A 25,107-nucleotide genomic window follows, 5' to 3' on the forward strand; every position below is an offset into this window, starting at 1 on the left:
AGCTCACACTGCCACCCAACTTAGTGTCATCCGCAAACTTGGAGATACTACATTTAATCCCCTCGTCTAAATCATTAATGTACAATGTAAACAGCTGGAGCCCCAGCTCCGAACCTTGCGGTACCCTACTCGTCACTGCCTGCCGTTCTGAAAAGTACCCATTTACTCCTACTCTTTGCTTCCTGGCTGCCAACCAGTTCTCAATCCACGTCAGCACACTACCCCAATCCCATGTGTTCTAACTTTGCATATTAATCTCTTGTGTGGGACCATGTCAAAAGCCTTCTGAAATACACCACATCAACTGGTTCTCCCTTGTCCACTCTACTGGAAACATCCTCAAAAATTCCAGAAGATTTGTCAAGCATGATTTCCCTTTCACAAATCCATGCTGACTTGGACCTATCATGTCATAGTCAAATAGTTGATGCCCCAGCACTGTGACCTGTGGCACCCCACTAGTTATGGTTTGCCAACCTGAAAAAGACTAATTTATCCCGACTTTTTTTCTGTTAATTAGACAATCTGCTTTTCATGCTAATATATTACCCAAAACACCATGAGTTCTTATCTTGTGCTGTAAACTTTTATGTGGCACTTTATCGAATGCCTTTTGGAAATCCAAATAAACTACATCTATTGATTTCCCCTTTATCCACCCTGCTTGTTACATCCTCAAAGAACTCTCTCAAATTTGTCAAACACTATTTCCCTTTCATAAAACCATGTTGACTCTGATTGATTTTCTAAGTGTCCTGCTACTACTTCCTTAATAATGGATTCTAGCATTTTCCCAATGACAGATGTTGGGCTAACTGGCCTTTAATTTCCTGCTTTCTGTCTCCTTTCTTGAATCTGACCTCCCCAGAATCCAGGGAATTTTGGTAGATTACAACCAATGCATCCACTATCTCTGCAGCCACTTCTTTTAAGAATCTAGGATGGAAGCTATCGGGTCCAGGGGACTTGTCCACCTTTAGTCCCATTGGCCCTGAAATTCATGTCGGAGACTTCCTTCAGACGAACACCTCCAACTCGAAATTTCTCTATGAATGTACCTGATAGTCCCGGAGACGCCTTGGATTCCGGTCGGAGGCCGCCTTTCCACGCGCATCACAGCGTGTCCACGTCTTCTACGGATGGAGAAGCTGGAGTCACGTGGGCCTGGACAACCAATCACGATACAGTATTCTCATTGACAGTAATGGGAATTCCGATTTTACAAGTTCTTTGCTGGTTTTTAAAAGCTTCCCACTAATCTTCACAGCATTGTGTACCATCCTTAACTTCCTTAGTTATCCTTCTCGTAGAAATGTTGTGCAGATACTACCCACATGCAAGAATGATGTTTGGGGTAGAGATCTTTCCTCAGAAAACTATAGCTTTGGGAGGGAGGGGACTTCAGTGTCCTTTGTGTTGACCTGTGCTTTCTCTCTGCAGGATTGCGACACTCACCACATTTTCCCAGTATTTTATTGTAATTTCAGACTTGATTAGCAGGCTTTTTGGGCTTTCCAATTTCTCTCATTTTCCTCAGTTGAGTGGGGAGGGCCGTCACCGCCTTAGCTATTCACGTGTTCTTTTATGTTTTTAATGCTTGTTTTAGTTGAATGTCTGAGATGATTTTACACCATCAAACAATCTCCAGCTTTTCTTTTAAGCAGGTGACTAACTTTTACTTCCTGCTTGGAGTATCTGTTTTACTCTCTCCCTTTTTTTCTGATTATATTCAAATTTTTGTGTATCTTTTACTTTTCAATCCTGAAGGGCCTTGTCTGAAATATTATCCTGTCATTTTTTTCTCCACAGATGCTGATTGACCTGTTTCCAACATTTCGTCTTTCAAATTTCCAGCATTTGCCTTTTATTTAGAATATTTCCATTTGACCTCATTTCTGTAAATGGAACCGCTGGTTATCTTTGCACAACAGGGGTGAGATTCTCCTCTACAGAGTGGCATACGATTGGGTCATCTGCCTGCTCCTCTAACTCTGCTCCAATCCAGTTCCCTGGGTCGAGGGGTCTTTGTGGACAGTATTTTTTCTCCAGTAGGCACCCGGCAAGGTTCTTGCTGATGAGGGAGCCAAGCAATACCCAGCCACAAAATCACAGCAGTTCTGTACCAGGACAGCCACTGCAGCACTAACAGAGTTGGACAGGAATTTAATAGGCAGATCATTCCTTAAGATCAAGGGAGTTACAACTTAGCAGAGACCAAGGCCTATGCAGGTAAATGAAATGAGCCTATATGGAGAGAGAGCAGGCTTCTCGTTGCCCCCTCTTTTTGTTCCCTGACCTCTAGTGCCATTACCCTGGGCCTACTGCCACCTTTCACATGATTCCTAGAAATGAATGTACCTGGAACAGACAGAAGGGAGTGATGGGTTTCGCTGCACAACTTTTGCTCCAATCTGCTATTGTTCTGCTACATTTTGAATGGAACTGTGGAAGAAATTCCAGGTCCTGACACGTGTGAGAAGAACACACAAAATCTGCAAAAGGACATACAGGTTAAGTGAGTGGGCAAAAATTTTGCAGATGGAGTATAATGTTGGAAAGTGAGAGGTCATGCACTTTGGCAGAAAAAAAATCAAAGAGCAAGTTATTATTTAAATAAAGATTGCAAAGTGCTGCAGTACAGCGGGACCTGGGGGTACTTGTGCATGAAACACAAAAGGTTAGTATGCAAGTACAGCAAGTGATCAGGAAGGCCAATAGAATCTTGGCCTTTATTGCAAAGGGGATGTAGTATAAAAGCAGGGAAGTCTTGCTACAGTTGTACAGGGTATTGTTGAGGCTACACCTGGAATAACGCGTGCAGTTTTGGTTTCCATATTTACGAAAGGATAGAAACATAGGCCCCAAGTTTCCACATGATTTGCTCCTGATTTTTAGGAGCAACTGGTGGAGAACGGAGTATCTTAGAAATCGGAATTCTCCACATTTAAGTTTTCTGCAGTTCTAGTCAGGTAGAACAGTTTCACTTTTGAACAGAATTTTTTTTTCAAAAGGGGGCGTGTCCGGCCACTGACGCCTGATTTGAAAGTTTCCACAGTGAAAACGTACTCCAAACGAACTTAGAATAGAGCAAGTGAAGATTTTTGTAGGCCTGAAAAAACTTGTCTACACATTAAAAAATCAGGCGCAGGTTACAAATTAGGCGTCCGGAACGAGGTGGGGGGGAAGGGAAGTCATTACATTCTACAATAAATCCTTCGTTATACTTATACAAATATTATACAAATAATTCCAACCTGAATAAAAATTTATAAGCAAAGAAAAGATTAAATAAACCATGTCCCTACCTGTGTGAAAGTGCTTCAGGCAGGCCTTTCAGGCAGGGAGAAGGCTGCAGGAAGCCTCACAAGTTGAGGCAGCCGTTCCCGACGGCAGGGTGGGGGGAGGCAGTGAGGGCCCGACCGACGGCAGCAGCCGTTTCCGACGGCAGGGGTGTGGTGGGGGGGAGGCAGTGAGGGCCCGACCGACGGCAGCGGGGGGGAGGCAGTGAGGGCCCGACCGACGGCAGCAGCCGTTCCCGATGGCAGGGAGTGGGGGGAGGCAGTGAGGGCCCGACCGACGGCAGCAGCCGTTCCCGACGGCAAGGGGGGGGGGAGGCAGTGAGGGCCCGACCGACGGCAGCGGGGGGGAGGCAGTGAGGGCCCGACCGACGGCAGCGGGGGGGAAGCAGGGAGAAGGCTGCAGGAAGCCTCAGAGGTTGAGGTCAGGCCCGTCGGGAAACGGCTGCCTCAACTTCTGAGGCTTCCTGCAGCCTTCTCACTGCTGCAAGAAGCCTCAGTGCTGATCATGGAAGGACAATGTGGTTTTATTAAAAACTGTTAAAAATTGAACAGCTACAAAGAACTACAAAAATGGCCGCGTGCTAATGTTTACTTCAGACTGCGTGTGCGCGAACGCTCAACGCGCATGCGCAGGGTTGCCGGCACGAAAAAAACTCATTTAAATGGTACCCGCCCCCTCCTACTTATAAAATCGGCGCGAGTGGTCGGCTCCGCCCCCTGGGCGCCGCGCCAAGCTGACGTCGAGCTGCAAAGCGCTCGAGAATAGCGCGTTTTTTTTCAGGTGCCGTTTTCGGCGCGAAAAACAGGCGCCCAGCTCGGAGGGGCGTGTGGAAACTTGGGGCCTTAATTTCCTGCAGTTCTAGTCAGGTAGAACAGTTTCACTTTGGAACTGAATTTTTTTTTCAAAAGGGGGCGTGTCCGGCCACTGACGCCTGATTTCAAAGTTTCGTGAGTGATAACGTACTCCAAACTAACTTAGAATGGAGTAAGTGAAGATTTTTTTACGCTTGAAAAAACCTTGTCTGCACTTTAAAAAATCAGGCGCAGGTTACAAATTAGGCGTAGGGAACGAGGTGGGGGAGGGAAGGGAAGTCATTAAATTCTACAATTAATCCTTAGTTATACTTATACAAATATTATACAAATAAATCCAACCTGAATAAAAAAAATTTATAAGCAAAGAAAAGATTAAATAAATCATGTTCCTACCTGTGTGAAAGTGCTTCAAGCAGGCCTTTCAGGCAGCGGTGTGGCGTCAGTGTCTCGACGGCAGCGGCAGAAAGCAGCCTTCGAGCTGAGCTGCAGTGCTTGAGGCAGGCCTTTCATGTTGGAGACAGACAGCGGTGTGGCGTCAGTGTCTCGTCTCGACGGCAGCGGCAGGCAGCCTTCGAGCTGAGCTGCTGTGCTTGAGGCAGGCCTTCATTCCCCGCGCAGATGCAGCACCCAGACGGACTTGAGGCCATTCGGCCATGGGATTGCAGCGGCGTCAGTGGCTGGCCGGGAGCCGAAGAATGAACACAGGACACACGCAGCTGCAGATTTAAAATTCTTTTGGCCGTTCGGCCACGCTTATGGGGCGGCGTCAGTGGCTCGAAGGCAGCCGAAGAATCGGGAGCGGACGTGAGGCCATTCGGCCATGGGATTGCAGCGGCGTCAGTGGCTGGTCGTGAGCCGAAGAAAGAACAGCAGCAGCCTTCGAGCTGTGAGGGGGACTGACTGAGGCCATTTGGCCATGGGATTGCAGCGGTGTCAGTGGCTGGTCGGGAGCCAAAGAAAGAACAGCAGCAGCCTTCGAGCTGTGAGGGGGACTGACTGACAGGCCATTTGGACAGGGAGAGGCAACCACATCGACATCTTTATATTTAAATTTGCAGAATGGGTGCTGCATTGTCAACACCACATATTATGCAATGGTTTGCTTCCTCATGCAAGAAATTCTTTGTTCTTGGTGGACGTTGATCCATTGCAAAGTTGAATTGGCACTTTTATTTCTCCAAACACATTGCAAGTTTAGCAGTGAAAAGCTGAACTCACTGATTTCAGCAGGTGATTTATTCAGCAGTGCTGCTAAAAGCACTCCCTCACACACAGAAATAACAAGAAAATTAAAATACAATCCTTTGCAGGAGTCCAAGAAACAAATCTTCACTTTTTCTGCAGTACTTTTAAAAATGGCCGAATGCCAATGTTTACTTCAGACTGCGCATGCGCGAACGCTCCAACGCGCACGCGCAGGGTTGCCGGCACCAAGAGCCTCATTTCAATTGTACCCGCCCCCTCCTACTTACAAAATCGGCGCGAGTGGTAGGCTCCGCCCCCTGTTCGCCGCTCCAAGGAGCTCGAGAATACCGCACTTTTTTTTCGGCGCGAAAAACAGGCGCCCAGCTCTGAGGTGCGTCTTTTTCGCCGCGTGTGGAAACTTAGGGCCATAGAAACAAGGTACAGGAGCATGCCATTCGGCCCTTCGAGCCAGCACCGCCATTCAGTAAGATCATGGCTGATCATTCAGCCTCAGTACCCCTTTCCTGCTTTCTCTCCATACCCCTTGATCCCTTTGGCCGTAAGGGCCATATCTAACTCCCTTTTGAATATATCTAACGAACTGGCCTCAACAACTTTCTGCGGTAGAGAATTCCACAGATTAACCACTCTCTAAATGAAGAAGTTTCTCCTCATCTCAGTCCTAAATGGCTTACCCCTTATTCTTAGACTGCGACCCCAGTTCTGGAACTCTCCAGCAACGGGAACATTCTTCCTGCCTCTAACCTGTTCAATCCCGTCAGAATTTTGTGTTTCTCTGAGATCCCCTCTCATTCATCTAAACTCCTGTGGCTACAAGCCCAGTTAATCCAGTCTCTCCTCATATGTCAGTCCTGTCATCCCGGGAATCAATTTGGTGAACCTTCGCTGCACTCCTTCAATAGCAAGAACGTCCTTCCTCAGATTAGGAGACCAAAACTGAACACAATATTCCAGGTGTGGCCTCACCAAAGCTCTGTACAACTGCGGTAAGACCTCCCTGCTCCTATACTCAAATCCTCTAGCTATGAAGACCAACGTGCCATTTGCCGCCTTCACCGCCTGCTGTGCATGCCAAACTTCGATGACTGATGTACCATGACACCCAGGTCCTGTTGCACCTCCCCTTTTCCTAATCTGTCACCATTCAGATAATCTGCCTTCCTGCTTTTGCCACCAAAATGGATAACCTCACATTTATCCACATTATACTGCATCTGTCATGCATTTGCCCACTACCTAACCTGTCCAAGTCACCCTTCAGCCTCTTCGCATCCTCTTCACAGCTCACACCGCCACCCAGCTTAGTGTCATCTGCAAACTTGGAGATATTACATTCAATTCCTTCATCTAAATCATTGATGTATATTGTAAATAGCTGGGGTCCCAGCACTGAACCTTGCGGCACCCCACTGGTCATTGCCTGCCATTCTGAAAAGGATCCGTTTATTCCGACTCTCTGCTTCCTGTCTGCCAACCATTTCTCTATCCACGTCAATACATTACCCCCAATACCACGTGCTTTAATTTTGCACACTAATCTCTTGTGTGGGACCTTGTCAAAAGCCTTTTGAAAGTCCAAATACACCACATCCACTAGTTCTTCCTTGTCCACTCTACTAGTTACGTCCTCAAACAATTCTAGAAGATTTGTCAAGCATGATTTCCCTTTCATAAATCCAAATATAAGATTATGAGGGGGCTTGACAAGGTGAATGCAGAGAGGATGTTTCCACTGATAGGGGAGACTAGAACTAGAGGGCATAATCTTAGAAAAAGGGGCCGTCCATTTAAAACTGAGGTGAGAAATTTCTTCTCTGAGGGTTGTGGATTTGTGGAATTTGCTGCCTCAGAGAGCTGTGGAAGCTGGGACATTGAATAAATTTAAGACAGAAATAGACAGTTTCTTAAACGATAAGGGGTTATGGAGAACGGGCAGGGAAGTGGAGCTGAGTCCATGATCGGATCAGCCATGATCGTATTAAATGGCGGAGCAGGCTGGAGGGGCCTTTTGGCTTACTCCTGCTCCTATTTCTTAAATGAACCACAAATCAGTGTTTTGATGCAGCTTTTTATTTTGAAATTGCAGCACTTCCGTGTTTGGCCCAGGAAGGCTGCTTTTATCAGAGGAAGGATTCTGGAATCTGTATAATTAACTGTTCTTGAGACTGGTCATTGGAGTTGCAGACAGAATGTTTTCCTCAGCCTTCTGGGTAATGGGAAAGGGCACCTTTTGTAAGGAGATACTTATGAACATGAGAATTAGGAGCAGGAGTAGGCCATTTGGCCCCTTGAGCCTGCTCCGCCATTCAATGAGATCTTCTACCTCAACTCGACTTTCCTGCACTGACCCCATATCCTTTGATTCCCTTAATATTCAAAAATCTATTGATCTGTCTTGAATATACTCAAAGACTGGGCCTACACAGTTCTCCTGGGGTAGAGAATTCCAAAGATTCATCACCCTCTGAGTGAAGATGTTTCTCCTCATCTTAGTCCCAAATGGCCACCCCTTGTTCTGAGCCTGTGACCCCTGGTTCTAGACTCCCCAGTCAGGGGAAACAGACCATTTGCTTTCTTAATTGCTTGCTGTACCTGCATGTTAACTTTGTGATTCATATACAAGGACACCCAGGTCCCTCTGAACACTGACGTTTCCCAATCTCACCATTTAAAAAAAATACTCTGCTTTTCTATTTTTCCTACCAAATTGGATAACTTCACATTTCACCACATTATGGACACAGTTTTCCCCAACCCCTTTTTTCGGCGCACTTACCCTAAATGCACCGACTTTGCGCGCTGGAAACGGTGCCAAAAATAAGTGGCCCCATCCTGCCCGCTCTGCCGAGTCTCCCATGTCCTAGCGTGGCATACATAGTGCAGTGGGGGGGGGGGTGGAGCAACAGCCCAGCGCAGAAAACACTGCTGGCAGCTGCACGCATGCGCAGTGAAGTCTGCGCGCATGCTCCTCGCCCTCCCAGCGTGCCCTTCGGGCTGTGAGCAGGACCTGATGCTCGCAGCCCCTATCCCTGGCTGAGTGGCCTCCCGCACAGGTCAGCCGGCCCGCTGACTTCCCGGGCCGAGGTAGGACTAGAGTTTTATTTTTTATTTATTGATGGTTCTGCTTTGTTTAGTGAGGAGAGTTTTGATGGGGGGACAGGGAAAAGAGTGTTTTGATGTGGGGGGGGGGGGGCCTTTTTTTTAAAAAAAAACAATCTGTTTCTGGCATAAAAGATAGGACTTTTATTTGTTATAGATTGATTGCTTAGTACTTTTTGTTCTTTGTTTAGTGCTTTGTAAATCTTGGTGCAGGTCCTTTCACCTTCCTTGTATTTTTTATTTGTCATTGAATGCTTATTTTTGTGCTTTGTTTAGTGCTTTGTAAGTCTTGGTGCTTTAAATGTACTAACCTGCGCCGAATTCTTAACTGCAGCCCGCAATGTTTTTCAGCGCTGGCCACATATGCTGACCTAAGTTGATTTGGAGTAAGTTTTAGCTGGCCAAAGTGGCATAAATGTCCAAAACTGGCGTAAGTGGCTTGGAAGGCCCCCTTTTTGGAAAAAAACCTCAACTAAAAAAAATCGTATCTAACTGAGTTATTCTGGAACAAGTTTATTGGGGAAAATGGCATTTTTTAACTTGCGCCAGAAAAACCAACTTACTCCAAAAAAATTGGAGCAAGCCATGGCCAAAATTGGGCCCTATATTCCATTTGTCATGTTCTTGCCTGTCTGAATCCCCTTGAAGCCTCTTTGCATCCTCCTCACAACTTGCATTCCAACCTAGCTTTGTATCATCAGCAAACTTGGGTATCTTTTTAAAAAAAGGTGATTCTCGATCTTAAATAAAGTGATTACAAAGGTATGAAGGCAGAGTTGGCTAAAGTGGACTGGGAAAATAGATTATAAAATGTAAGACGGTTGATGAGCAGTGGCAGACATTTAAGGAGATATTTCATAACTCAACAAAAATATATTCCAGTGAGAAGGAAAGACTTTGAGAAGGGAGAACCATCTGTGGCTAACTAAGGAAGTAAAGGATGGTATCAAATTGAAAACAATGGCAGACAAAGTTGTCAAGATTAGTGGAAGGCCAGAGGATTGGGACATTTTTAAAAACCAACAAAGGACTACTAAAAAAATTAATAGAGAGGGAGGATAGATTTTGAGTAAACTAGCAAGAAATATAAACATATAGCAAGAGCTTCTACAGGTATATAAAAAGGAAGAGAGTAGCTAAAGTAAACGTTCATCCCTTAGAGGATGAGACTGGGGAATTAATAATGGGAAACAGGGAACTGGTAGAGACTTTGAAAAAATATTTTGTATCGATCTTCACGTAGATAGATAATCAAGGGGCTATAGGGAGGGAGGAACTTAATAAATTCACTAGCACTAAAGAAGTAGTTCTTGGTAAAATAATGGGACTAAAGATGGACAAGTCCCCTGGACCTGATGGCCTCCATCCTATGGTCTTAAAAGAAGTGGCTGCACAGATAGTGGATGCATTGATTGTAATCTACCAAAATTCCCTGGATTCTGGGAGGTTCCAGCAGATTGGAAAACTGCAAATGTAATACCCTATTTAAAAAAGGAGGCAGACAGAAAGCAGGAAACTATAGACCAGTTAGCCTAACATTTGTTGGGAAAATGCTAGAGTCCATTATTAAGGAAGTAGTAGCAGGACATTTGGAAAAGCACAATCCAGCAGAATAAGCATGGTTTTATGAAAGGGAAATCATGTTTGACAAATTTGCTGGAGTTCTTTTGAGGAGGGTGGATAAGGGAAACCAATGGATGGAGTGTATTTGGATTTCCAGAAGGCATTTGATAAGGTACCATATAAAAGATTACTGCACAAGATAAGAGCTCACGGGGTTGGGGGTAATATAGATAGCGGATTGGCCAACTAACAGAAAACAGAGTTGGGATAAATGGGTCATTTTCCGGTTGGCAAACGGTAACTAGTGGGGTGCCACAGGGATCGGTGCTGGTGCTTCAACTATTTACAATCTATATTAATGACTTGGATGAAGCGACTGAGTGTAATGTGGCCAAGTTTGCTGATTCAAAGTTTGGTGGGAAAGCAAGTTGTGAGGAGGACACAACAAATCTGTAAAGGGATAAGACAGGCTGAGTGGCAAACATTTGGCAGATGGACTATAATGTGGGAAAGTGTGAGTTATCCACTTTGGCAGGAAAAAATAGAAAAGCAAATTCTAATTTAAATGGAGAAAAATTGCAAAATGCTGCAATACAGAGGGACCTGGGGGTCCTTGCACATGAAACACAAAAAGTTAGCATGCAAGTAATCAGGAAGACAAATAGAATGTTGGCCTTTATTGCAAGGAGGATGGTGTATAGAAGCAGAAAAGTCTTGCTACAACTGTACAAGGTATTGGTGAGGCCACACCTGGAGTACTGCGTACAGTTTTGGTTTCCTTATTTAAGGAGGGATATGCTTGCATTGGAGGTAGCTCAGAGAAGGTTGACTAGATTGATTCCAGAGATGAAGGGATTGACTTACGAAAAGAGGTTGAGCAAGTTGGGCCTATATCCGTTGGAGTTTAGAAGAATGAGAGGTGATTTTATAGAAACATACAAGATACTGAGGGGGCTCGACAAGGTAAATGCTGTGAGGATGTTTCCCCTCGTGGGGGAATCTAGAACTAGGGGGCATCATTTCAGAATAAGGAGCCGCCCATTTAGAACGGGGATGAGGAGGAATTTCTTCTCAGAGGGTTGTAAATCTGTGGAACTCTCTGCCTCAGAGAGCTGTGGAAGGTTGGGTCATTGAATATATTTAAGGTGGAGATAGTCAGATTTTTGAGCGATTAAGGATTATGGGGAGCGGGCAGGGAAGTAAGTGGAGCTGAGCCCAAGATCAGATCAGCCATGATCTTAATAAATGACGGAGCAGGCTTGAGGGGCCAAATGGCCGACACCTCCTATTTCTTATGTTCTTGTATATTACGTTTGGTCCCCTGATCCAAATCATTGATATAGATTGTGAATAGCTGGCGCTCGAGCACCGATCCTTGCGGCACTCTAGTAGTTACAGCTTGCCAACTCGAAAATGATCTGTTTATTCCTACACTCTGTTTTCTGTCTGTTAACCAGTCCTCAATCTATGCTAGTATATTACCCCCAATCCCATGAGCCCTAACTTTATTATAATGTCTTGTGTGGCACCTTATCAATGCCTTCTGAAAATCCAAATACACCACATTCACTGGTTCTCCTTATCTATTCTACTAGTTACAACCTCAAAAAACTCTTTCCCTTGCATAAATCCTCGTTGACCCGGCCCAATCCTATTATTATTTTCTAAGTGCCCTGTTACCACGTCCTTAATAATAGATTCTGGCATTTTCCCTATGACTGATGTCAGGCTAACAGGTCTCTGTTTTCTCTCTCTCTCCTTTCTTAAATAGCGGGTTACATTAGCTACCTTCCAATCTGTGGGAACCGTTTTAGAATCTATGAAGTTTTGGAAGATGACAACCAATGCATCCACTATCTCTATAGCCACCTCTTTCAAAATCCTAGGATGTCGGCCATCAGGTCCAGGGGATTTATCGGCTTTCAGTCCCATTAATTTCTCCAGTACTACTTTTTTTGCTAATAGTAATTTCTTTCAGTTCCTCATTCTTGCTCGACTCTTGGTTTTCCATTATTTCCGGGAGGCTTTTTGTGTCTTCTTCCATGAAGACAAACATCAAGTATTTAATTAATTTCTCTGCCATTTCTTTATTCCCCATTAACATTTCTCCTGTCTTCAGCCTGTAAAGGACCCACATTTACTTTTGCTAATCTTTTCCTTTTTACATAGCTGTAGAAGCTTTACCATTTGTTTTTATGTCTCTCGCCAGTTTACTTTCATATTCTATTTTCCCTTCTTTTGCTGAATTCTAAAATCCTCCCAATCCTCGGGCTTACTGCTCTTTTTTGGCAACATTATAAACCTCTCCCTTTGATCCAAAACTATCTTTAACTTCTCTTGTTAGCCATGGTTGGACCACTTTTCCTGTGGGGTTTTAGTGCCTTAAAGAAATGTATGCTTGTTGTAAATTACATATTCTTTAAATGCTAGCCATTGCTTGTCTACCATCATACCTTTTAATGTAGTTTCCCAATCTACCTTGGCCAACTCGCCCCTCAATACCTACGTAGTTTGCTTTGTTTAGATTTAAGACTGAGTTTCGGATTTAACTAAATCACTTTCAAACTTAATATAAAATTCTATCATATTATGGTCACTCTTCCCTAAAGGCCCCTTTACTACAAGGTTATTAATTAACCATTCCTGTAATCTCTGCTGCTGGTACTCCCCAGGTGTTCTACTTTGCACCAGACAGTGGTATGTGGATTTTACATTGGCAAATCCCAGTGGAATAATACAGATGGTTGCGCTACTACTGCCCTCATCCAAAATGTTCCCCCTGAGTTGAGCAGCTTACCTTAATTATCATTGAATCCACAGTGTCTGGTGTGTAATGGACCAGAGCTTTGGGGTAATTTGTCTGGACCAGTTAGTCAGGAAATGACGAGTTAATGGCAGAAGTGCTCAAAATCTGAGGTGGTGGGAAGTGGTACAGAACAAGATGGGAATGGAGTCTGATTTTCCAGAATGAAGAGTTTTTGCACTCTTCTGGGTTACTTGTTATTTGGGTTCATGCTTGTTAGAAACATAGAAACATAGAAAATAGGTGCATTCGGCCCTTCGAGTCTGCACCGTCATTCAATGAGTTCATGGCTGAACATGCAACTTCAGTACCCCATTCCTGCTTTCTCGCCATACCCCTTGATCCCCCTAGTAGTAAGGACTACATCTAACTCCTTTTTGAATATATTTAGTGAATTGGCCTCAACAACTTTCTGTGGTAGAGAATTCCACAGGTTCACCACTCTCTGGGTGAAGAGGTTTCTCCTCATCTCGGTCCTAAATGGCTTACCCCTTATCCTTAGACTGTGACCCCTGGTTCTGGACTTCCCCAACATTGGGAACATTCTTCCTGCATCTAACCTGTCTACACCCGTCAGAATTTTAAACGTTTCTATGAGGTCCCTTCTCATTCTTCTGAACTCCAGTGAATACAAGCCCAGTTGATCCAGTCTTTCTTGATAGGTCAGTCCCGCCATCCCGGGAATCAGTCTGGTGAACCTTCGCTGCATTCCCTCAATAGCAAGAATGTCCTTCCTCAAGTTAGGAGACCAAAACCGTACACAATACTCCAGGTGTGGCCTCACCAAGGCCCTGTACAACTATAGTAACACCTCCCTGCCCCTGTACTCAAATCTCCTCGCTATGAAGGCCAACATGCCATTTGCTTTCTTAACTGCCTGCTGTACCTGCATGCCAATCTTCAATGACTGATGTACCATGACACCCAGGTCTCTTTGTGCTTCCCCTTTTCCTAATCTGTCACCATTCAGATAATAGTCTGTCTCTCTGTTTTTACCACCAAAGTGGATAACCTCACATTTATCCACATTATACTTCATCTGCCATGCATTTGCCCACTCACCTAACCTATCCAAGTCACTCTGCAGCCTCATAGCATCCTCCTCGCAGCTCACACTGCCACCCAACTTAGTGTCATCTGCAAACTTGGAGATACTACATTTAATCCCCTCGTCTAAATCATTAATGTACAATGTAAACAGCTGGGGCCCCAGCACGGAACCTTGCGGTACCCCACTAGTCACTGCCTGCCATTCTGAAAAGTACTCATTTACTCCTACTCTTTGCTTCCCGTCTGCCAACCAGTTCTCAATCCACGTCAGCACACTACCCCCAATCCCATGTGCTTTAACTTTGCACATTAATCTCTTGTGTGGGACCTTGTCGAAAGCCTTCTGAAAGTCCAAATACACCACATCAACTGGTTCTCTCTTGTCCACTCTACTGGAAACATCCTCATAAAATTCCAGAAGATTTGTCAAGCATGATTTCCCTTTCACAAATCCATGCTGACTTGGACTTATCATGTCACCTCTTTCCAAATGCGCTGCTATGACATCCTTAATAATTGATTCCATCATTTTACCCATTACTGATGTCCGGCTGACCGGTCTATAATTCCCTGTTTTCTCTCTCCCTCCTTTTTTTAAAAGTGGGGTTACATGGGCTACCCTCCACTCCATAGGAACTGATCCAGAGTCTATGGAATGTTGGAAAATGACTGTCAATGCATCCGCTATTTCCAAGGCCACCTCCTTAAGTACTCTGGGATGCAGACCATCAGGCCCTGGGGATTTATCGGCCTTCAATCCCATCAATTTCCCCAACACAATTTCCCGACTAATAAGGATTTCCCTCAGTTCCTCCTCCTTACTAGACACTCTGACCCCTTTTATATCTGGAAGGTAGTTTGTGTCCTCCTTAGTGAATACCGAACCAAAATACTTGTTCAATTGGTCTGCCATTTCTTTGTTCCCAGTTATGACTTCCCCTGATTCTGATTCCGGGGGACCTACGTTTGTCTTTACTAACCTTTTTCTCTTTACATATCTATAGAAGTTTTTCCAGTCCATTTTAATGTTCCCTGCAAGCTTCCTCTCGTACTCTATTTTCCCTGCCCATATCAAACCCTTTGTCCTCCTCTGCTGAGTTCTAAATTTCTTAGTCCCCAGGTTCGCTGCTATTTCTGGCCAATTTGTATGCCACTTCCTTGGCTTTAATACTATCCCTGATTTCCCTTGATAGCCACGGTTGAGCCACCTTCCCTTTTTTATTTTTACGCCAGACAGGGATGTACAATTGTTGTAGTGCACCCATGCGGTCTCTAAATGTCTGCCATTGCCCATCCACTGTCAACCCCTTAAGTATCATTCGCCAATCTATCCTAGCCAATTCACGCTCATACCTTCAAAGTTACCCTTCTTTAACTTCTGGACCATGGTCTCTGAATTAACTGTTTCATTCTCCATCCTAATGCAGAATTCCACCATATTATGGTCACTCTTCCCCAAGGGGCCTCGCACAATGAGATTGCTAATTAATCCTCTCTCATTACACAACACCCAGTCTAAGATGGCCTCCCCCCGAGTTGGTTCCTCGACATATTGGTCTAGAAAACCATCCCTTATGCACTCCAGGAAATCCTCCTCCACTGTATTGTTTCCAGTTTGGTTAGTCCAATCTATATGCATATTAAAGTCACCCATGATAACTGCTGCACCTTTATTGCATGCACCTCTAATTTCCTGTTTGATGCCCTCCCCAACATCACTACTACTGTTTGGAGGTCTGTACACAACTCCCACGAGCGTTTTCTGCTCTTTGGTATTCTGTAGCTCCACCCATACCGATTCCACATCATCCAAGCTAATGTCTTTCCTTACAATTGCATTAATTTCCTCTTTAACCAGCAACGCCACCCCACCTCCTTTTCATTTCTGTCTATTCTTCCTAAATGTTGAATACCCTTGGATGTTGAGTTCCCAGCTTTGGTCACCCTGGAGCCATGTCTCCGTGATGCCAACCACATCGTATCCGTTAACTGCTATTTGCACAGTTAATTCGTCCACCTTATTCCGAATACTCCTTGCATTGAGGCACAGAGCCTTCAGGCTTGCCTTTTTAACACACTTTGACCCTTTAGAATTTTGTTGCAAAGTGGCCCTTTAAGTTGTTTGCCTTGGGTTTCTCTGCCCTCCACTTTTACTCATCTCCTTTCTGTCTTTTGCTTCGGTCTCCATTTTGTTTCCCTCTGTCTCCCTGCATTGGTTCCCGTTCCCCTGCCATATTAGTTTAACTCCTCCCCAACAGCGCTAGCAAACACTCCTCCTAGGACATTGGTTCCGGTCCTGCCTAGGTGCAGACCGTCTGGTTTGTACTGGTCCTACCTTCCCCAGAACCAGTTCCAATGCCCCAGGAATTTGAATCCCTCCCTGCTGCACCACTGCTCAAGCCACGTATTCATCTGCGCTATCCTGCGATTCCTACTCTGACTAGCACGTGGCACTGGTAGCAATCCTGAGATTACGACTTTTGAGGTCCTTCTTTTTAATTTAGCTCCTAGCTCCTTAAATTCGTCTCGTAGGACCTCATCCTGTTTTTTACCTATATTGGTACCTATGTGCACCATGACAACTGGCTGTTCACCCTCCCTTTTCAGAACGTCCTGCACCCGCTCCGAGACATCCTTGACCCTTGCACCAGGGAGGCAACATACCATCCTGGAGTCTCTGTTGCGGCTGCAGAAACGCTTATCTATTCCCCTTACAATTGAATCCCCTATCGCTATCGCTCTCCCACTCTTTATCCTGCCCTCCTCTGCAGCAGAGCCAGCTATGGTTAATTGGCCAAATAGAATAATTCAAAATCTATCTTAACAAACATTTCCTTGATGATACTACCAGGAAAGACCTGTTCAACATGACAGTTTTATTTCATGTTCATTGCTCGGTAAACTGGATCTTTCACTTTCAGGAGGCATTTCTTGAGGTGCAACCACCCATAGATTGTGGGATATTATGAAGAAAAAGTGTTCACAATTTAGACGTAGTTATTTTATTTGAAGCATATTCTTCTCGACTTGGTATTTATATTTTTCTGCCCTTTGTCTGCCAGATCGTGCCACACAAACTTTGAGGGCGAGAAACCTGCTCCCAGGCACCTCTCTGTACTGTGTGAAAGCAGTCTAAAATACCTCTTGAAGCAGCGATAGCTCATTTGAGAGTGCTAACTTTGTGGGATGCTGCATAAATGACCAGTTATCCTAACAGTTCTTATGCCCTTCTGGAACTTTTCCGGCCACTACAATTACTTTGTCCTGTGGAACCTCCCTAGTTCTTAGAAATAAATTCATGGTAACCAGTGCCCCACCTTTCAAACACTTGGGATATATGCTGTCTGAACAAGGGAATTTATTTCTCTTAAGTTCTCCTAACTTATATTGTAGCTCTGCAATAAAAACAGAGACTGTTGGAAAATACTCAGCAGGTCAGGCAGCATCTGTGGAGAGAGAAACAGAGTTAATGTTTCAGATTGATGAAATCTTCCAGTTCTGATGAAAAGTTAGGGGGAGGGCAGATGTGATTAAATAACAAAGTATGATCATGCAAGGCGAAAGGATGTGATAATGAGACAAGTAAATGAACAAAAGATGGTTCCAGAGGAAATGTTAATGGTTGCAGCAGAATAGCAGCGGGAGAGGGAAGCATGGAAAATCTGGCAAAGGCTCCTGTGGCTGGGGAATGTGCTGGAGAAAGGTGGGTAGCTCTGCAATGCTGGCTTGGATATCGTCTGGGATATTGGGCTTTGCAGAAATAAGGAAGTTTGTAATACCCTCTGGTGAATGCTGCTAGGAAATACTTGACTATTTTATCTTTAATTTTACCATCGCTTCTACCTTTTTAGAATCCTAACTTCATCTCTTAATCACTTGTGACATTGGAGGAACTTTCTAATGTTGTATCTTAACTTTAGCTATATATATCTCTCTGATCCTCTTACCACATCTAATATTCCTTTTGAAGCGGTTCTATCATTTTACTGTATTTCCCCTGTGATTAGCCCTCCTTTCCTTCTTGGCTTATTTTTAATTGCTACTTTACTTTTCCTGTTCATCTATGCTTGCTTAGTTTACATTTATTTTTCTTGGTCATATATTTTTTCTTGCATTTTCAATGTTATAGTTTCAAAATTAAATTGTTTTCCCTTCCCTGTTGCCTTTCAGTATTAGTTCAGTTCTTCCCTCATTCCATTAAACCTTGCCTTCTGTTCTGGGTCTTCCTGGTACTGATTGTCAGATAATGTTCAATTGAATCACATGATGTTAAACGTCCCCAGGGGTTCCATTGTTATCAATGGCTGCTGGCCGAATACAGAATGAGAGAGACCATTTGGTCCATCAAGCCTGTTCCTTCCACAGACTGGACAATCCATTCTTAGACCTACCTCAATCCCCTGGACAAGGTAGTTTCTGCTGCTCCTCCCTGGCAAATCAATTGTATTTCCGCAAATAAAAACAGAAAATGGTGTAAATACTCAGGTGAGGATACATCTGTGGAGAGAGAAAGAGTTAAGGTTTCTGGTCGATGGCCTTTCATCAGAACGCGGTATCTGTTTGGTCTTTTCAGAAGTTATTCAGCTTCGGCTCCCATAGCAAATTTCCATGATCTCTGCAATTGTTCACATAACCAGGTAGTCCCAGTCTAACTAGACATTTGTCTGATTTTAAGGTGTTACTTGGTGCAACATTAACTGTTTTATCTGGGAGTCTATTCCACATAGAATCATAGAAATTTATGGCACAGAAGCAGGCTGTCTCTACTACTCTTGGGAGAGAGAAATCCTCTTAAACTAGTAAGCATTTAACAAGATACAAGTTAATATTCCTGTCCTCTACTCACAGCTCAAATGGAATTGACTGCTTGCCTCTTGAGACCATGCTCCCTGGTTACAGATTGTCTGTCTGCTTATATATTTTTTTTAAAGTGCTCAGTTTATCTGCAGCCCTTGATGAGATCTCTCAAACATCCTCTTCTCCTGTGCAATCATTTCCTACTTCCTTAGTCTCTCCTCATAGCTTAGGTCCTTTATCTCAGTTATCAATTTGTCACCTGCCTCTATCCCCCTCTTTCAAAGCAGGATGTTCCCAGTCTAGTCTAGACCGGCACTGTACACAGTGCTCCAGGTAGGGCCAGAGCAGTGGGGCCATACAAGCTTGCCATTACCCCAGGGCTATGTTTCATCCCTTTGGCGATACACCCCACGATGTTTGCCATTCTTACTGCTATCACACACTCTGCAATGGTTTTCATGAGCTTATCCACCAGTACCCCAGATCCCTTCCCTGTGTTATGTCCTGTCGTATGCCACCATTCAATTTATATTCCCATTGCTTATTCCCCTTGCTCAATCTCGCCACCTTGCATTTATCTATGTTAAGCAATACCTGACCATATTTAAAGAATGCGCACTATAACTAAAGGTAATTAACTATGCCCTTTTTTATTTTTTTGCAGGAATTGGGCACTAACCAATGCAAAACCAAATTGAGGAAAGTTCTTGGGGAACTTGAGCTGAAGAAAAAGTGTAAAAGGTATTAAATCTAAAAGGGGGGGACGCTGTGAGGCTTCAGTGGAGCCCAATGGGTCACCAGGGAGGGGTTTGACCAGGCTAGCGGCCCGGCATCCAAAAGGGGGTGCCGGCCTGCCTATTAGCAGCCCAGCCGATCCAGTGCCCACCATTGTCGGGCTGACTCAGGAGCCGGGCGACATTAGCACAAAATGGCGACTGCGGTAGTGCGCCATCCCCTTTAAGGGCGGCTGCACCGCCCAGCCACTGGCAGCTTCCCGCCTCGCAAGGCTGCCGGGGATACCGACCGGTGGTGATCACTCTCCCGCGGGGCAATTTCCCCCACGGGACGGAAAAGGGGTCAGCAGGTGGCTGACAACGGGTCGGAGCGCCGGGTGGAGCAGAAAGTCGCGTTTCCGTCGTGCCCCCGGTCCTGGGGCAATTGCGGATGGATCGGCACCGCCCCCTGCCTCCGGTCGGAAAGGCCTTACTACCCCGTTACTGCTTCTTAGAGATGGTAACTGGCCTTAAAGAAGGGTGCAATTTCCCCCCCAAGTTTCTCGAATCTTTTGCATCAGTTTTGTACCTTCTGAGTTCTTGCCAACATTTGTATGTCACTTGATGTGCAGTTGTACACAGTATTCCAGTAAGATTTGACCAGTGCATCTTGTGGTTCAGCATAAATTCTAGATTTTTACTCCATTATTCTGGCAATGTATTGCAACAAGCAGCCCAGAATTTGCTGGAACAGTGCCGTTGGCCTCAAACGCTATTAATTAGATTGTTGAGTAACCCGATCTTCCAGTGGTGAATTAGTGACAAAATTTGCTCGAAAACTCATTAGGATATACCGCAGCGAGGATCGTGGTGATTTGAAAGTTGCACCATTGAGAAATGTTTGCTACCAACTCCAATTTTGATCATGTGAATGGTATCACGGTAACCATGTTTCTATGTTTTCTAACCATCCTAAAAGCATGTGTTTGACCTATGAACCCCATTTACTACAAATCAGTTAATCAGATTATTTATTTTGTTTTCTAAAGTTGTGGAAATAAACGCCTTGAGTGTAAAGGACAGTCCATGTGATACTTGAGTTAATCGAAGGCTTCTGAATTGAAATTGTTTTTAGATGATGGTGGGCAAATTCATTTCAAAACATATGTCCTGTGATTTGCAGGAGAAATGTATAAAATAATCAATGCAAGTTCTGTAGGAAATAGTTATTCAATAATTAATTTCTCCGATATTGCTGCCTTTAAATTAAGAACAGCTGCACCAGCATGGCCTCTAAGAGTTGTCTTGACACTTGTTACTGATTGACACTTAAGGAACCAAAGATCCATGAATAGATACAAACATTAAATGGCTAGCAAAAGTTAAATTCCTTTCAACAGGAAACATTCCAGCCAGTTAGGATTTCCAATGCCAATTATTTTTCCATCAACTAAATGGGCAAAGCTCAGTAAAAAGACAACTATGTTTAATGGAAAGTGATCTCAGAGCAACAAATCGGCATCAATGCTGCAAGGCCACCAGTGCTATTCTGGTTCAGTCTTAAGTGGCAGCAACGATTAAAGCTGTATTAATCCAGAAAATTGATTTTATGGAGGGGAAGGGAGAGCGGAGTTATAAAATGGAATTCTCACTGTTTTGGTGGGGTTCACGGCAGAAAAGTCCCAGGACTTTGGCATATAGTAAGTAATGGCCTGCATCACTCATGCCACAATTTCCTGGAAAATTCACTGCAGCATCCCTTTCAAAGTCTCACTGTGCTAATTCTTCCCCTCATTATATTCCTATGTTGCTTGTTCGTTCTTCCAGTATGCGCATTATGCATTTGTCGGTATTAAACTTCATTTATCATAATTATTCTGTGGCGAGTGACTCACCTCCTGACTCCCCAAAGTCTTTCCACCACCTATAAGGCACAAGCCAGGAGTGATGGAATACTCTCCACCTGCCTGGATGGGTGCAGCACCAACAATCAAGAAGCCTGCACCATCCAGAGCAAAGCAGCCTGATTGATCGCCACCCCATCCACCACCTTGCACATTCACTCCCTCCACCAACGGTGCAACATGGCTGCAATGATTACCATCTACAAGGTACTCTGCAGCCACTTGCCAAGGCTTCTTCGGTAGCAAGTGGCTGCAGTGTACCTTTTATTTAAAAAAAAAAGGGGCAGACAAAAAGCAGAAAACTATAGACCAGTTAGCCTAACATCTGTCGTTGGGAAAATGCTGGAGTCCATTATTAAGGAAGCAGTAGCGCGACATTTGGAAAAGCATAATTCAATTAAGCAGAGTCAGCATGGTTTTATGAAAGGGAAATCATGCTTGACAAATTTTCTTTGCGGATGTAGTGAGCAAGGTGGATAAGGGGGAACCAGTGGATGTGATGCATTTGGACTTCCAGAAGACATTTGATAAGGTGCCACATAAAAGGTTACTGCACAAGATAAAAGTTCACGGGGTTGGGGGCAATGAGCATGGATAGAGGATTGGCCTAACTAACAGAGAGTAGGGATAAATGGGTCATTTTCCGGTTGGCAAACCGTAACTAGTGGGGTGCCACAGGGATCGGTGCTGGGGCCTCAACTATTTACAATCTATATTAAAGACTTGAATGAAGGGGCCGAGTGAAATGTTGCCAAATTTGCTGATACAAAGATGGGTGAAAAAGCAAATTATGAGGAAGACACACAAAATCTGTAAAGGGATAGAGACAGGCTAAGAGTGGGCAAAAATTTGGCAAATGGAATATAATGTGGGAAAATATGAGGTTATCCACTTTGGCAGAAAAAATAAAAAAGCAAATTATAATTTAAATGGAGAAAAATTGCAAAGTGCTGCAATACAGAAGCACCTGGGGGTATTTGTGCATGAAACACAAAAAGTGAGTATGCAGGTACAGCAAGTAATCAGGAAGGCAAATGGAATGTTGGTCTTTATTGCAAGAAGGATAGAGTAGAAAAGCAGAGAAGTCCTGCTACAACTGTACAAGGTATTGGTGAGGCCATGCCTGGAGTACTGCATACAGTTTTGGTCTCCGTATTTAAGGAAGGATATACTTGTGTTGGAGGCTGTTCAGAGAAGGTTCACTAGGTTGATTCCGGAGATGAGGGGGTTGACTCATGAAGATGGGTCGAGTAGGTTGGGCCTATACTCATTGGAGTTCAGAAGAATGAGAGGTGATCTTATTGAAACGTATAAGATAATGGAGCTTGACCAGGTGGCTGCAGAGAGGATATTTCCACTCATAGGGGAAACTAAAACTAGGGGCATGGTCTCAGAATAAGGGGCTACCCATTTTAAACTGAGATGAGGAGAAATTTCTTCTGAGGGTTGTAAATCTATGGAATTCTTTGCCCCAGAGAGCTGTGAAGGCTGAGTCATTGAATATATTTAAGGCGGAGATAGACAGATTTTTGAGCGATAAGGGAATAAAGGATTATGGGGAGTGGGCAGGGAAGTGGAGCTGAGTCCATGAACAGATCAGCCATGATCTTATTAAATGGTGGAGCAGGCTCGAGGGGCCAGGTGGCCTAATCCTGCTCCTATTTCTTATGTTCTTATGTAGCACCTCCCAAACCTGTGACCTCTATCACCTAGATGAACGAGGGCTTCATGGGAACACCACCATCTGCAAGTTGCACATCAACCTGGCTTGGAAATATATTGCCGTTCCTTCATTGTCACTGGGTCAAAATCCTGGAATTCCCTCCCTAACAGCACTGTGGGAGAACCTTCACCACACGGACTGCAGCGGTTCAAGATGGCTTACCACCACTTTCTCGAGGGCAATTAGGGATGGGTAATAAATGCTGACCTTGCCAGCGACCCCCACATTGGACTTATTACATACAACCAAGTGCCAATTAATTCTCACAATTCAATAATCATCGCTGTTTCGATAAAGAAATAAGTTACATAATTGACTGCATGTTAAGTCATACTGCTCTATATTAAATGGCATTAAGCATTGTATTATACATTAATGACCATCAAATTATGCATTCACACAATATGGCTGAGTTAACTGATTAATTTGAATAAACTGCTTCCAACTACAGTTAACTGCAAAGCTGCTTTTCATCTGATTAAATTGTATGAATGTAGTTAGTTTGCAGACCCTTCAGCTAAGAACATATAGGGATTTCTGTTAGGTTAGTTCTTCAACTGTGCAGTTTGAGCAGTTGAAGATAAACAGAGGGAGATAATTTGAAGTAACTAATTGTGCAGGAAGGGCCAGATTTATTAGGTCTATATGGTAGTTCATATAAATTGGTTAGCATTCTTGTAATTGCTTCTGCCCAATTAGTTTTACTGAAGATGTGCAGCGTATATTATTATGGACTAGACTTCCCACTAGGTGGCCAAGGCCCCAAAAAATGGGCCTTATTCCAGCGATGTGGGACGTCTCAGCCTTGCTGATCGCTGGTACAAGGCCCATTTTTTTTTGATTTTCCACTCGGCCTTAGCCCGGCAATGTGAAATGGGCTATCTCATTTCGGCAAAGTCATGTTCGCCCACCGAAAGAGAAAGTCAAAAAGCTTCCCTAGCAGCGGTCTTGTGCGCATGGTGAGATTTCTTTTTTGGCCGACTGGTTTTACCGCGTTTCGGGAGGTCGGGTCACCACACATGCACAGAAGGCAGAGGGAGGGGTTGGAGAGAGAGTGAAAGGAGATTCAAGAGAGGAGGAAAACAGTAGCAACAGTGTATGAGATTGTGTTTTTGCTGAGCAGAGAAGGAAAATAATTATTGTCTAATATATTTATCTAATATAAAATACAAAATGACCGAAGATTCTGAAAGGAAAAGGGACAGGACTTTTAATGACGAGGCCAATGAGGCCCTGGTGAACATGGTCCGATTTAACAATGGGTGTACACGGCAAGCCCCCACCTCGTGTTTATAAGAGAATATGGGCGGAGATCGCTGCAGTGGTGAGCTCGGCATCCCATTAGGCGAGGGGTGGTGACCAGTGCAGAAAACGCTGGAATAGCAAGAGTAAGTTGCATTTTATATTTTATGTTTTACTGATGCATGCAAATTTTTAATAAAGCAATAAATCCCCTGTGTTGCATGTTGATCTTGAATGTTTTAGTTAAACCATGTTAACAGTAAATTGCAAATAATTTAAAAATTAAATGTTTTACTTTTGCATGCAAATTTTAAATAGCGCAGTGAATCTCCTGCATTTAATTCAAACTGAACATTTATTATTGTATTAAATAACAACACTTGGCATGCCATATTCTTTTTTTCGTTTGCAGAAGATATCTATCAATAATGTGGAGCAAAGGCAGACGGGGAGGGGGCGCGGCATTGCTCAGCTGCAGCCTTTGACCAACATCGAGGAGCGTGTGGTCGCGCTGGTTGGCTGTGAAAGCCGTGGTCTGGCTGAACCCAGCCATACATCTCGTAAGTAGTTTGTAATTTGTCGCACTGCATTAAAAACAGTATTAATAACTTAAGTATGTAACTGATCTAATGTCCTGTAATTAAAATGCAAAATATGATGTACTAATGATGTCATGTCAGTTAATGCATGCATAAGAAGCAAGGCATATGAAGCTGGGATTGCAGCAGTTACAGCTTTCTGGGGTAGTGAAAAGTATTGATAATTGTCATGTATGTACATTCTGTTTGTAGCCACCAGATGGCGTCATTGTTGGAGGCCACTGAGCAACACGCACATGGTGCTGCTCAGGTATAAAAATCCAGCCATTTTGGGCCTAAATAAAGCAGAACCA

General features: G+C 44.0%; 1 protein-coding gene across 1 annotated transcript in view; it reads left to right on the forward strand.

Moving 5' to 3' along the window:
• Positions 1-25,107, forward strand: part of rbm44 (RNA binding motif protein 44) — a 191,738-nt gene that overhangs the window by 41,669 nt on the left and 124,962 nt on the right. Inside the window, exon 6 of the mRNA XM_070876231.1 lies at positions 19,298-19,374. Coding sequence (XP_070732332.1) covers positions 19,298-19,374 — 77 coding nt within the window. The remainder of the gene's footprint in view (positions 1-19,297; positions 19,375-25,107) is intronic.

The sequence above is a fragment of the Pristiophorus japonicus genome, chromosome 3, assembly GCF_044704955.1.
Source record: "Pristiophorus japonicus isolate sPriJap1 chromosome 3, sPriJap1.hap1, whole genome shotgun sequence".
NCBI lineage: Eukaryota > Metazoa > Chordata > Chondrichthyes > Pristiophoridae > Pristiophorus > Pristiophorus japonicus.